Source organism: Triturus cristatus, chromosome 1_1 (assembly GCF_964204655.1).
Source record: "Triturus cristatus chromosome 1_1, aTriCri1.1, whole genome shotgun sequence".
NCBI classification, from domain to species: domain Eukaryota; kingdom Metazoa; phylum Chordata; class Amphibia; order Caudata; family Salamandridae; genus Triturus; species Triturus cristatus.
This window is the reverse complement of record NC_140579.1, coordinates 1,168,907,002-1,168,920,492: the sequence shown is the minus strand read 5'-3', so window position 1 is coordinate 1,168,920,492 and position 13,491 is coordinate 1,168,907,002. Positions and strand designations below refer to the sequence as shown.

General features: G+C 48.0%; 1 protein-coding gene across 2 annotated transcripts in view; it reads left to right on the top strand.

Moving 5' to 3' along the window:
• The window catches only part of LOC146871805 (nuclear ubiquitous casein and cyclin-dependent kinase substrate 1-like), a 196,162-nt gene extending 187,102 nt beyond the window's left edge, over positions 1-9,060 (top strand). The window contains exon 8 of one of the 2 annotated variants that reach the window (XM_085651511.1): positions 57-9,060. In XM_085651511.1, coding sequence (XP_085507637.1) covers positions 57-322 — 266 coding nt within the window. In that variant the 3' untranslated portion in view covers positions 323-9,060. The remainder of the gene's footprint in view (positions 1-56) is intronic. The other variant, XM_085651515.1, reaches the window with a different exon arrangement.
• The last annotated feature ends 4,431 nt before the right edge of the window (positions 9,061-13,491 follow it).

Below are 13,491 nucleotides of genomic sequence, written 5' to 3'. Positions count from 1 at the left end.
GCATTGTAAATGCTTGTTCGATTTGGGTCTAATTATTTATTTTTTTTAATTCTTAGTCACTCCTAGTCCAGTGAAAAGCAAAGTGAAAGTGCGTCCAGCTCCTGCTCCCAAGGCTACAAAAGAGAAGTCCCCTCCGAAAGATGAAGAGGAGGATGAACCAGAGGATGAAGAGGAAGAAGATGAAGAACCAGAAAGCCCACAACCAGAAAAGAAGAAATCTGTAAGCCCCTTAGAAAAACAGAAATCCGTCGACCCTCCAGCAGAGAAATCTGGAGATGAAGAGGAAGGCTCAGATGAAGAGCCCCAATCCGCTGAGGATTAAGAAGCCACATTGAGCAATAGATGGGGTTTTTATACAATAAAACAAAAATATATATTGCAGGGTAAATGATTTTGCTTTGACTTGACGTTTGGGCTTTAAATGCTTTTTTAATTTTTATTTTATTTTAATTAAAGGACTACGCGAGTATTGGACTGATGCCATTGGTCATTTACTGATGGCTGTCATTGCTTTTCCCAATAGACAATCAAAGCCTTTTTAATGTCTTGTTTAGGTTGCCTATTTGTTATCAATTTTTTTGTGCTGAAGATACTTGGGCAGACTATTGGGAGGCTATTATATTCCAGTGTATTTGAAGTGCAGGTTGAGAGGTGGTTTATTGTGAATTGCGGTTTGACTTGTGCATTTCAAAATAATTCTTTATGTTTTAAATCTTTTTATTGAAGTTTATATACAAACGACATGTCTGGCATCTCAATACATATAGCATAGCAAGTCAATATAGGCCCCAAATGGCTGAAATACTAGAGCAAGAGGACAAAGCATATGAGTAGAATGCCTGAAAATGAAATGACACTTATTCTAAACCCCACTCCCGTCCCTCGTCCACCAGGGTAAACCGAAAAGTGAGGGCTGACCGGATCTCAGTACATGGGTAGGGCCCCTAGATCACTGTCTGGGTCTGATCGGGAAGTCGTAGGAGACGCAAGTATCTGGGGCAGGTAACTTCTCGGAATTCGAAGGCCAGGAGAGCCAGGAATGGCTGCCAAAGCTCTCCAAATGTGGAGCCTTTCCCGACCAGCTTAAGGGTCCATTTCTCCATCCCTAGAATGTGCCACAGTCTATATAACCAACCCGTGAATTTAGGGATCTGGGAGGTGCGCCAATGTGTTAGTATGTTTTGAACCGCTGAGCCCAAGGCAATTGCAATCAAGCGGCCTCTGCGGGACCGAAGAGGGTACATCAAGGGGTTCGGAAGGCCTAGCAGGGTGTATGCGGGAAACCGTGGCAATTGTGTGTCTAGATGTTTATCCACCTCGTCAAGAACCTTAGTCCAGTACGCTTGTATGTGTGCGCAGTCCCAAAGGGTGCCCACGTTCCCAAAGCCCCGCCAGCAGTCAGCACTCTGCCTAGGGTCTGCGCGGTGGGAGGCGTTCAGGGGTGTAGTACCAGTATGTAGCCAGTTACGTCAGTGTTTCGGTCAGTCCCGTGTGGTAGGCAGAGTGGCAGGCCCTGTAATACACCCACTCCTTGTTGCGAAGTGACCTACCCAAGTCCCGCTCCCATCGCACGGCCGGCACTGTACATATGTGTTTCTAGTTAGTAGCATTTTATACAGATCAGAGATTAGTTTTTTATCGGACGTACGGGTAAGGAGCCATTTCTCATGTGGAGAGGTGTCTGAACATGCTGCTTAACTTGAGGGTGTAGTGCCCAGTGTCGAATCTGGAGGTATTGTTGGAGTTCAGTTTTGTGCATCCATTACTCTGCTGGAATGATATGATCCCGTCAACATCAAAAAGATGGCCTAGGGATCGACACTCCGAAGATCGCCATCTTACAAAGTCCGCTTTCCCCATGCCAGACAAAGTCAGGGTTATCAAAGAGCGGGGTGAGCGGGGAGGGGAAGGTGGTCAGATTATGTTTAAGGTTAGTGCAGTCCCAGGCCTCTAGGGTAACTCTAGTAATGTAAGACGCGTATAGATTGGGCGGTCTATGCACTCTCTGAAGGAAAGGAACCTTCTGGAGGGGTGTAGCTGCAACTGCTTGGTCTTGGAACAGACAGTGCTTCTCCAATTCCTGCCGGTTCCACTCAACCAAGTGGCGTAGTTGAGTCGCTTGGAAATAGTTGGTCGGGGACACCAAGGTCGCGCCTACCTTCGGCGGTGGGAGTTTGCGGCCATGCCAGATGAGTTGCGCGAGTTTGGATTGGATTTGCTGGATCCAACCTGGATCCAACCAGACCCTGCCCCTTCGCCCTGAAGGGGCAGGGTCTGGAACAAATATAGGATCTGAGGAAGTATAGTCATTTTGGTGGCAGCTACCCTGCTGAGCCAGGAAAGCGGGTAATATTTCCATTGACCCAGCTCCTTGCGAATTTTCAATCACAGCTGAGTATAATTAACGGTGGCTATGGCCGGGATAGAGGAAGCTAACTTGATCTCCAGATAGGAGACAGTGTCCGACGTCCATTGGATAGGGTGTTGCTCCTGCAAACAGGCCCAGGTGGGAGGTAACTGAGAAAGATCAAGCGCTATCGATTTGTACATATTAACCTTGAACCCTGAAGCCTGCGCAAAAGTTTCTAGTTCCATAAAGCAGGCACGCAGCGCGGGTACTGGATTTGATAGTGAAATCATGACGTCCTCTGCATATAGGCTAATTGTATGGATATCTCGCCCAAATTTGATTAGTTTTTGCCAGGTTATGCCGAAATCAGTGGGCGAGAGGCTCCATATAGAGCGCGAAAAGGAGGGCCACCCTTGCCTGGTACCACTACCTATAGGGAAGCGGGACGACGTGTGGCCATTCACCCTGACTGTAGCCATGGGGAAGCGGTAGCAGTTTAAGAAGTGCGTTCTGAATTTATCTCCCATCCCCACGTGCGTGAGCACCTGTTCAAAGTATGGCCAATGGACCCTATCAAAGGCCTTTTCGGCATCAATTGCGAGCAGCATGTACTCCCCTTGAGTCGGGGAGGCCTTCTCGATGAGGTGTAGAGCGCGCTTAGTGTTGTCGCTCGTTTGCCACTGGGGTATAAAGCCAGCCTAGTCCGGGTCAGTGAGCCCCGGCATGTGGGAGCAAGGCAGGCAGCTAAGATTCCAGTGTATAGTTTAATATCAATGTTAAGGAGAGATATGTGACGGTAAGCGCTGCAGGCCGTTCTGTCTCGCCCTGGCTTCAGGATGACCACTATGGAGGCTTCAAGCATTTCTTCCGGGATAGCCCCTGATGTGCTAAAGGAGTTAAAAAGACGGGTCAGGATAGGAGCCAACAGCACATACATTTTATAAAAAGCAGCGGAGTAGCAGTCACGCCCCGGTGCCTTAGCTGTTTGAAGGCGTGGCATGGCCGCAATAACCTCTTCTATTCGTATGTCTCTCTCCAAATGGTCTGCCTGATCTTTGGTCAGGGTAGGTAGATCAGCCTCTGCGAGGTAGTCAGCGCTGTCGGCGTTGTTCAGTGGTAGGCTTTTATTTCGATGGACATAAAAATCCCTGAAGGCCTCAGCGATCTCTGAATCTTCCGATACTCGCCTAGCATCCCCTCCGCGGATCTCCAAGACCCCCTGTAGCTGCCTGGCCTCCCGAAGTTTATGGGTGAGGAGGCAACCGCACCTATCCCCTCCTGTATAGTAAGAGTGTTGCAACCGGAGAGCTGCGTATTCGGCTCTATCCTGGTATAGTGCCGCAAGTTGCTGTCGCATAGCTTTTACCTGGCGCCACACCTGAGGAGCCCCCGTTTGTTGGTGCATTTGTTCCAACTCCCTTGTTCTCGGAGTGAGAATCTCTTACGTCTACGCTCTGCATTATTTGCTGTAGAAATGACCACAAATTCTCCGCGTATAACCGCTTTGAGCAATGCCCACTGCGTAGAGAGGGAAGTATCGTGATTCTTGTTATGTGACAGGTAATCTTTGGCGCATTGGATCTGGTCGACAACAGATGTCTGGTGTAAGAGGGTGTTGCGGAGGTGCCACTGACGGATAGGTCACTGCATGGGAGGAAGCGTAAAGGTAGCAATTACTGGGGCATGATCAGATAGAGAGGCAACACCTACCTCAACGCCAGTCATGAGCGCGTGTATAGGCAGTGAACCTAAGAGGTAGTCCAGCCTAGCGTAGTTTTGTGTGCACTAGAGTAATAGGGGTACTCGCGGTTCTGGGGATGGAAGCAGCACCACAGATCTTTGAAGCCTAAATCCCGCAGCCGAGCTAGGCCTCTCCCAGAAATCGCGCCCCTCTGACTAGTGTGCTGGCAGGATCTATCCATGACGTTATCAAATACCAAGTTAAAGTCAAAACCCCCCAGCAAGATCCTGCGTTCCGTCGTCGCCGTAGCCTCTGTGAGCGCTTAATGTTAAAATCTTCTCCTGACCCTCATTAGGGGCATACACCGACCCAATGGTATAAGTCAGGCCACCCAGGGAGAAAATGTAAGTGAGTAGTCACCCCTTAATTTCAGCCTCTTTTTGAAGGACCTTCCCCTGAAACGAGCGGGAGACCAAAATGGCCACGCCAGCAGATTTAGCAGGGCCGGAGGACAACATCTGGGTAGTAAACATATGGGATTTTAGGTGGTGGCAGTCTTATGACAAGACGTGCGTCTCCTGTAAAAGGCATAAGTCGGCTTTGGTATTCTCAAGGCAGGACAGGACTGCTTTGCGCTTAACAGGGTTATTCAGTCCCCGCACATAAAAGGCGAGGATTGGAAGAGTAGTAGGGTGCATCTACCCGGGAGTAAGTCTGTAGGGAGCGATTACAAGGCACAGGAACTGCCCCCGAGGTCGTAGGAGAGATGCATCGACAGCGGAAGGGCGCCCCCAATATGCACCCATCTGAGCACCAAAAAAGGGGGTGTGGACGAGGGATCCCAAAAACCCTCCCAAACAAGCATCCAAATAATAATTATCCACATAGGGCGGATTCGAGAAGAAAAAATGGTTAAAGTTGAAGTTTAGTCCATTGTCCATAGATAATCGGTTGAAGGTCTTCATGGAGGTCGTGTCGTGACCAAGGACAGCCCTCCCGCTAGCTACCCAACAGCAAGGTTAGCACAGAGAAAGAGTCCATGGACCATGCCTCTGTTATGTGGGCTGCGTTTTCACCAGGACTTCGGGTAGGGCCTCCAGAGCTGCTTTCTGTCCCTGTGAGAACTGCTGGATCTGGTCGCTTGGGTCGTCGTCGTCGCCTTTGCTGTCTCCATTGCGGACGTGTATCTGCCGGTCCAGGAGCGGAACTGCCCTCGCCATCTTCTTCGTCTGGGATGTCGACCCCTAACAGGCGACTAGCCTCCGAAAGTGAGCGTAGTTGATAAAGTTTGTCTTCCAAGTGAAAGATGAGCCGAAATGGGTGTCCCCAGCTATAGGAGATGTTGCGTTGACGTAGGTGTGCAGTGATGGGCCAGAAGGTCTTCCGCTTTTTCAGGGTGAGTGCGGCTAAGTATTGATACATGACAGGATGTTGGTCCCAAAACGTGATCGGATGCATAAATCTGGCCTTTCGGAGGATATCTTCCTTGGTGCAAAAGTCCTGTACACAGACTAATAAGTCTGCTGGCAGACCTTTATCGGAGCTTGGGGGACCCACCCTGTGCACCCTGTCCAACTTGAGTTCTGCATCAGGGGGGTTGGAGGGCTGCCATCTGTGTGTCTCTCCTCGCCTTTGTCTTCCAGCACGGCGACCCTCTCTCCGATGTTGTCCACGTCACTGCGAACATCTTTAATTTCAGCAGTAGGGTCGCGCTTGAGCGTCTGCAGATCGTCCCGCAGTGTCATGAACATAGGTTCCAGGAAGGCCCTAGTTACCGGCTCCTCTCAGTCGCCGCCAATCCCAGAGGAGGGATCGCTGCCTGGCGGCGCAGCCCCTGCTCGGCTCCCACTCTGGGCTCGTGCGAAGAGATCCGTCAATGTTTTGTCTTTTCTCCCCCCACCGTGAGTGGGGGACATGCTGCCTCTCCGCTCCTGCGGCTGTGCCGTACCAGGGTAGATAGAGCGGCCCCTGTCCCAGCTCCTGTGTCGTGGAGAGAGCCCGGTGTGTCCCATGCTGCTCCCCTCTGATGGCACAGCGGTCCGTCTTGTCTCCGCCTGTCTTGGGGTGTGACGGGCCCGTCTCCGAGGGGGCCCAGGAGATCCTGTGGAGGGCACCAGGCGACCACCTGGCGCAGTGCAGCACAGATTCTGTCGAGGGCCGACTGAGGACCACGCGGAGCCCGGCACTGCCGGGTGCCGGGCCGTCGTTCCTCCCTCACTATCCTTTAGTCGATGCGGGTGCCATGTCTCGGGTCCTACATGTGGCGCCCACTCTCTCAGCTCCCCGGGGAAGGCCGGAGCCCACCCCCAGGCACACACTCCCAGTGCCGATCGTGCACCGCGTGTCGCCCCTCTGGCTGTTTACACCACCGCACGGTGCTGGAAGGCCGCAGGTTGTCAGCCTGGGGCCCAGACATACCTCCGATGGCAGCCCGCTCTCGAATGGTGGATGGAGTCCCCTGAATCCCCCCCAGCAGTCACTGCTGCGCGCGGGAATGGGAGCGTCCCTCGGAGTGAATCCCTGTGCTGAAGTCAATGCGGGGGGACAAGTCGGGGTGGGGGGGGGGGGGGGGGTGGAGTAGGCTGTAGTAGCACCCCGGGCCTCCCCAATCGCCTCTCAGTCAGTGCAGTCTCTGGTCCTCGCACTCACCCAGTGCCGAGCATGCACTGCGAGTCTCCCTGGGAATCTCTCACCTGCCTGTCCTGTGGCGAGGCACGAAGGTCACCGGTCGAGCGCCAAGGGCCGGTCGGTCCTGGAGCACTGATCCAGCTCGGCGGATATGTCACTACTAGTGCTGCTTTAGCGAGGACCCGCGGGCGCCAACGCCGACCCTGGGCCCGCCCAGTCTTGCTCTCAGGCCGCAGTCTGGTATCGGGTCCGCGACCTGGCACACACCTGCCTCCACTGTTGCTCTCAAGGGGACCGGGCTGTGCCCAAGCCCCGATCTCTCTGCTTCTGCTGCAGCGCTACCAGGCTGCAGCCCCAACAGTCCAGGACGCGGCATCTTCGCTGCTTGAATAGTGTTTACCGTGGTCCTCTGACCGTCGGTCGCCTCACAGGTCTCCGCACCATTTACAGCTCTGGGGTACTGCTTGTGGAGGGTCTAGGTGCTTTAGAAGGCGAAAAAGCCTTGGCTTTGTTGGGCCGCCAACGGAAGAGACGGAACAACACGTCCAATCTCGCCGCCATTTTTGCCACCGAAAATGCAAAATAATTCTTTAGACCTTAATGATAAAGATGTAGTTTGCTTCCCTTGGACAAATGGATGATGACTCGTAAGATTTTGCCTTATGAGTTTCTGCTTGCTGTTTTTGAAACTGGGCATTGAGTTTGATGGGGTGACCTTAATAAAGGTAACTCTATATACGACAATTTGGAGAGATGCAGTATTGCTTCAGATCACCCGTGGCTAATCCAGCCTCAGTTGTTAAATTGAATGCCACCACCCCTCCCTTTGAGCCTGTTCCTTTTTTTTTTTTTTTTAACACTTCTTCAGTTCCAAAGGAAACATGCGCTTGTAACAGAACTACCAATGGTTCTGTCCCCCTCCAGTACATCAAAAAGAACTGCTACTCTAACACACAGCACAGAATTCTCTTCAGCAGACTGTGGAGTATGGGGTCACTTTTTTCAGGTTAACCTACATTTGCTTTTCTTGTATGAAGAACCTGTTTACTTCCGGCACCTGTGTATGTAAAACCGAATTGTTATTTAGGCAGTGTACGTGGTAAAAACAATTTGTGAATAAGGTTACATAGCTTTGATAATAGTTGGTCAGGCAACCTCATGGTTAGTTAGGACCATCTGTGTGGCCAATTTCTTTTTTTGGATTAAGTGTTATGGATTCTTTGATGTCAGCTGAGAATTGTAACTGATCATGTCTTGTTTTTTGTTGTATTTATCTACTTTTTAATTTGCTGGGGATGGGGAGAAGGGCTGGAAATGTGCTTGTAGTTTTACAAGTGCCTATTGGCTAAATGTGTGTAGTTTTGGGGATTTATGTTGGAAAAGGGCCTTGATTTCCAGGCTACAATTTATGGAGTGTGCTCAAACGGAATTTATTTTTGTAACCAAGTGTGTACATTGGGGGAGGGGAGATTTAGAATGAAGCACAAGATTAATCCTGGAGCGATTATTAAGGATTTCTTTAATCTGTCACTGATCAAGTTGTAGTAGCTGCAGATTAGTCAAAGCCTTAATTGTTAGAAGCTACTTTGTAATCTTATTCAAACCTTTTAAAGCAGACAATGTTAGTTTAACCTTGCAAATCAGATGTGTCTTGCAGTGCTGAGGCAGTTTGTGACATTGTTGTCTTTTTGTATGTGCAGAGTCACAAGGCAAAGAATGGCCTGTTCGGAGTAAATAGGCATGTATTAATGATTATTGGCAGATGTAGTATTTTCCCAGGTAATGTAAGAAATCATTTTGGGGTATTACTTTCTAGCCTACTAGTGACTTGCCTTTTCTGTGGTGATGTTGATCTGTAACACATGCAAGTCTGTGCTTCCTGGGGAGAGGTTTTGTTGTTGACTTGGAGAACTGGTTATGTGCTCATTTGAATAATGGTTTAGTAAAGTCAGCCCTCCAACTGTTATCTGTCTGCACTTAATACAGTTATTGCTTTATTTTCTGAACAGAGGCATAATGATTGAAGGGATGCAATATTTATTTCTAGAAACTTATTGATTTCTAGATTGATCCCTCCAAAGTTACTCTTTTAGTGTTGATATTGTAAGGTAGGCTTGAGGCTGGGCCTGTGACCTAGCTGCAACGATTACTAGCTTTGGGATTCCTTGCCCCGTGTCCTGTGAGGGAGTGTCTAGTCATTGGTCTGCTTTCTTCGGTTTAATTTTTTTAACATTATGCGGGTGAAAGTGTTTGAAGTCTGGGGTGGGGCAGGATAACTTATAAATACCTTGACTGTTGAAATCTGACGCATGGTACTAGGAGATTAGTTTCAATGTAATGTTTTTAATAAAAATTAAAAAAAACCTACATACAAAAATATCCTGGATGGGTATGAAGTAAACCAGAGTTGTGTTGTCCAAGTTTGTAAAATTTTAGATGCAGTCCTTGCGTTTGCTTTGAAATTTGTGTGCTAGTCTTTGTGATAGTTTTAATTTTCCCATTCTGTGGTTTGAGTACCTACAAAGAAAATAAAATTGCTCTGCTTTTAATGAAGCGTTTTTAAGGCCATGTAACGGCCCCAGAGCTTCTGTTTTTATGTATGTGTATTCTTTGCTTGTATTTTGTATTAAAAAGAAAAAATCGTTTTTGTGATGACTCCTAATTTTATTTTAATTGGGAAGCAGTGGCTAGGGCGATCAGTATGGTCTTGTTGCAGCATGTCCCACTCTTTCCCTTTCATAGACAGCTAAAGTGCTTGGCTGTTGCTGACAGCTGTCCTGTCCAACTTTTTTAGTAACAACTAGCTTTCACTGTATTGCCTTGGGTTTGGCTATGATATGCCATGTTTGTTTGTAGATCTCTGGCAAGACACTTGGCTCGCATATAATAGCAGAAATGCTGTTAATAGGCTCAATTATACACTCAAGAGCAACCTACCAATGAACTAGAAGTTGTAAGTACTTGTGTTGATGATGGATACCATATAATAGCCATAACACCTCATAGCCCACCCATGTAAAGTACCTGATGCTTTCTTTACCATTATTGCTGCGTTTGTTGGGGGCAAGTCTGTTTTGCATAATTTTCAAATATTTTCTGTTCCCGTTTTCCATAAATATTTGAGTCTTCAATTTTGTAGGAATGGCTAGTTACTGTGATAGTCACATTTCCAGATGGACCATGTGGTGACTGGTAACTCAAGTAATACATGCTAAAGGGAAACCCAACTGTAAGAGAAGTGGCTATCTTAGAGTTCCAAGGCTTCCTATTGTCGAATTTGGTATTACAGCGGCCCAGTCTTTGCACATCTTTTATTAAAGGAACTTCAGTAATAATAATAAATATTGATTCTCAAAACAGTTAAAACAAAGATGACTCTCCAAATAAAAAGACAAATACCTATGTAAAGATAATAATTGCTGTGTAAATTACAGTAGAATGAAGATGCCAAATGTCCATTATAAGTTAGTCTCTTTATACCGAATACAGAATTGCTCAAAATCCTTTTCCGTTGTCCATGAGAAAATTCGACAAGGAAATGTATGCATAAGGGATACAGTCTCCGGCTGAATATATTTCTCTCATATAATAAATCTCCGCATTGACCTCTAGAAATCCAGCAGGCATTATTTAGAATTTATTTCCATTTTTTTAATTGCCAGTTGAGGAATAGCTGAACATAGGGTTCTGTTAACTACATCCATGTTTTGTATTTTTCAAATTTTTTTTCCCCCACACCCTGCTCACAGATTGGGTTTTCTGTGAACTATATATTTTCCTCTTATTTTGATGGTATTGCACGTGTTTTCGGTCACGATTTTGTGTGGAGTAGGAATTGGCAGGTAATTTTGAAGACAATTGGTCACTGTTTTTTTTATTTTTGCTTCTTCTCTACTGTGATCACTGGAAGCCTGAGGCACCAAACATTGAAAAAGCAAAGGGGAGTTTATTATGGCTTTCCTGGACCTGCTGGGTGGCCACTTTATTATTATTATTCATTTTGTTTTTCTTTTTCTTTTTTTACGTTTCTTTTTTGACATTTGTATTATACAGGAAAAGCCACTGTAATGAAATACCAAGTACTCTACAAAGTACTCCACTCCATAAATATTATTCTAAATAGGATGCCGAACAGGAACAATAAAAAAGTAACAAAGAATGAAAGAAAATAGAACAATAAAAACCAATAAGTAACAAAAGAACCATCTTGCTTTTCAAACTCAGTTTAAGCAATGCCTGAGGTAACCTTTACCCACATATAACAACCCACAAAGAAATTAATTATGCTATTTTCCTGGCGGCCTCCTGCCCATGAATTCTGCCGCATTCTACTCCTGCTTGTTACACTGCACTGGGGTGAGACTACGCCACCCAGTTAGCATTGGGGCTGAATTGCTGCAGTAGGTTTAAAGCAGCTTCTGCATCCCGAAGCGTGTGACTTGCCTGAGCGTGTACCTAAGCCAAGACAGACCGGTCATCGCCCGGAAGAGGCTGGGCCATCCATTCTGGTTTTGCCAGCAAGTATTACGTCACGTTCTCTTGAGGTCCCTCTCTGAACTTTAAGGTACTGGTTTACTTGAATATTATTGCCAACTTCGCCTCCCCTGCCTAGCCCTTTACTTATATTTGTGGTCTTGAGTTTTCCACTTGAACGCTGGGGAAAACGAAAAGCTACTCCTGGAGAAACTGTGCCCAGCCAGGGATGTTCACACACTACTATAGATAGCTTTTTGGTTAAGGAGATCCATTTGGTTGAATGAAGCCTCTCTTACATCTGACGAGTTGTGCAGTCCTCGCCTACCCATATACCCCCCTCCGTTTGAGTCTTGTGACATCCAGATAAATGGGATTGGGATGTGTTCAATCCGCAATTCAGGGGATGTTAACTCTCCAGATATATCCATCAATTTGAAGGGTATATCCTTACAGGTTTGAGAAAGATATATAATCGCCTTGTGCTGCCCCTGTTGTTAAACGGAGGAAAGGGCCAGAAAACTCCAAAGGGGACATCTTCCAAATTAAACCCCTCAAGGAAACGGTAAGTGTCTGCAGTTCCCAGTTTACCTGACCCTTGTATGCCGCCTTGGAACCTTGGGACAGTATCTTTGGGTGTCTACGGGATCTTCTGGATTTGAAACTTTGCCAACTGCATGAGTGCCTTTCTACAGGCATTTGGTGTCACCTGCCCCCTACTGATTGCACGTCGGTTTCCTCGCAAAAACCTCTATTTTGATCAACCTTTGCATTGGAAAACGTAGGTGCTCTTGGCAAATGTTGAGGACATTGACTGACAAAGCGTGAAGACATGCTCCCAACAATGATTTGGCCATTCATTCCCCAACTTCTGTGGGCCCTCATCTGACCTTGGCTCCGCCTATAGTCTCCCATGTTGCTGCAAGGTGCCCATGGCCCACTTGCCGTGGCCTCCGACTCGCCATTCGATAGTCCCACCGTACTCCTGGACTTGAGTGTTTCGAATCTTTGTTTACCAACACCTGAGGTTGGAGTGAGTTGAGGTGCCACCTTCTAACCATTCAGTCCTTGCAAAGCATGCTACAACCTTAACTTTCTTATCTTATTTGGAACATTGCATGTCTACATTCTGAACTGCCTATTGTTGATTGGATTATGTCCATTAGGGCCCTTTTAGGTCTCGCCTACGCAGCGTGCATGCGCTGCATAGGAGGACCTTTAGCCGTTGCTCTGCTCTGTTTGGAAGCACATACTCGTGCTTGTGGCGGCATCCACCTCGTGGGAGCTAGCGGGGGGCACCCACAAGCACAAGTATGTGCTTCCAAAAAGAGCCGACTGTGCGCCCACACACGCACCACTCCCGGGCCAGCAAACACACGATTGCAGTGCCAGCAGTGTGTGTTGCTTTTACTGTAACAAGCACGCGTGTGCTTTAAAATAGCAGCATTAGGTTCGAGGCATGTGGGCTGCTGAATTCATATCTGTGCATAGATCGCCGCCTAGTGTTGGGTCCGGATGTTTGCACGTTGTTGTCCTGGAAGAGTCTTCGAAGTATCCTGAGATGGGTGACTCCTCCCCTGGACCACAGTGCGCATGGGCATCCTCTCCATCCTCAGATTGTTTTTTTCCGCCATTGGGTTCGGATGTGCTTATCTTGACTCAAGTTAGGAAAATTTAGTTTTCAGGCCAAAAGGCCTTTACTTTTCGTCGGTACTGTTCCGGATCGGTATCAACAGTTTACTTGCTAGTTTAGCGACTTTAACAACTTTTTCGGATCCATTATATCCGACCATCGACCCTACATCGACGATGGAATCGAGGACCCCATTCAAGCGGTGTCCTGTTTGCCACGCGAAATATCCACATATCGACGTCCACCCGGTGTGCAACAAATGCCTCTCACCGGATCACGACGAATCGAAATGTATGGCCTGTGCCCGATTCAGATCCAAGAAGACTCCGGAATCGACGAGCCGCGAGACTTGAAGCGCAGCAAGCGGCACCGGCCCCGACCAACATCTTCAGCACCGAGGACGAAGATGTTGAAAGCGTGGAAAACATACCCTCCAGCCCCGCTTCCGAACACGGTTCCAGATCGGAAGACGTAGATGAAGAGCTTTTTCACAGGGAAGGAGACTACGATGAGGCCTTAGGGGCCGAAGAAGGTAGCTCCGGTGACGAGCAGGGCCTACCCGTCCAAACGGAGGATATCCCAGTGCGTCAGTCTACGGCTCCGCTCGAGGGATCGCCTTCGGGCCTCACCCAAGATCAATCCCGCAGTTCTTCGGCCCCGCCCTCTGGCCCGGCCTCGGACATCCAGCGAGAGCCATTATTACCCAAAAAGACTGGTTTCCCTTCC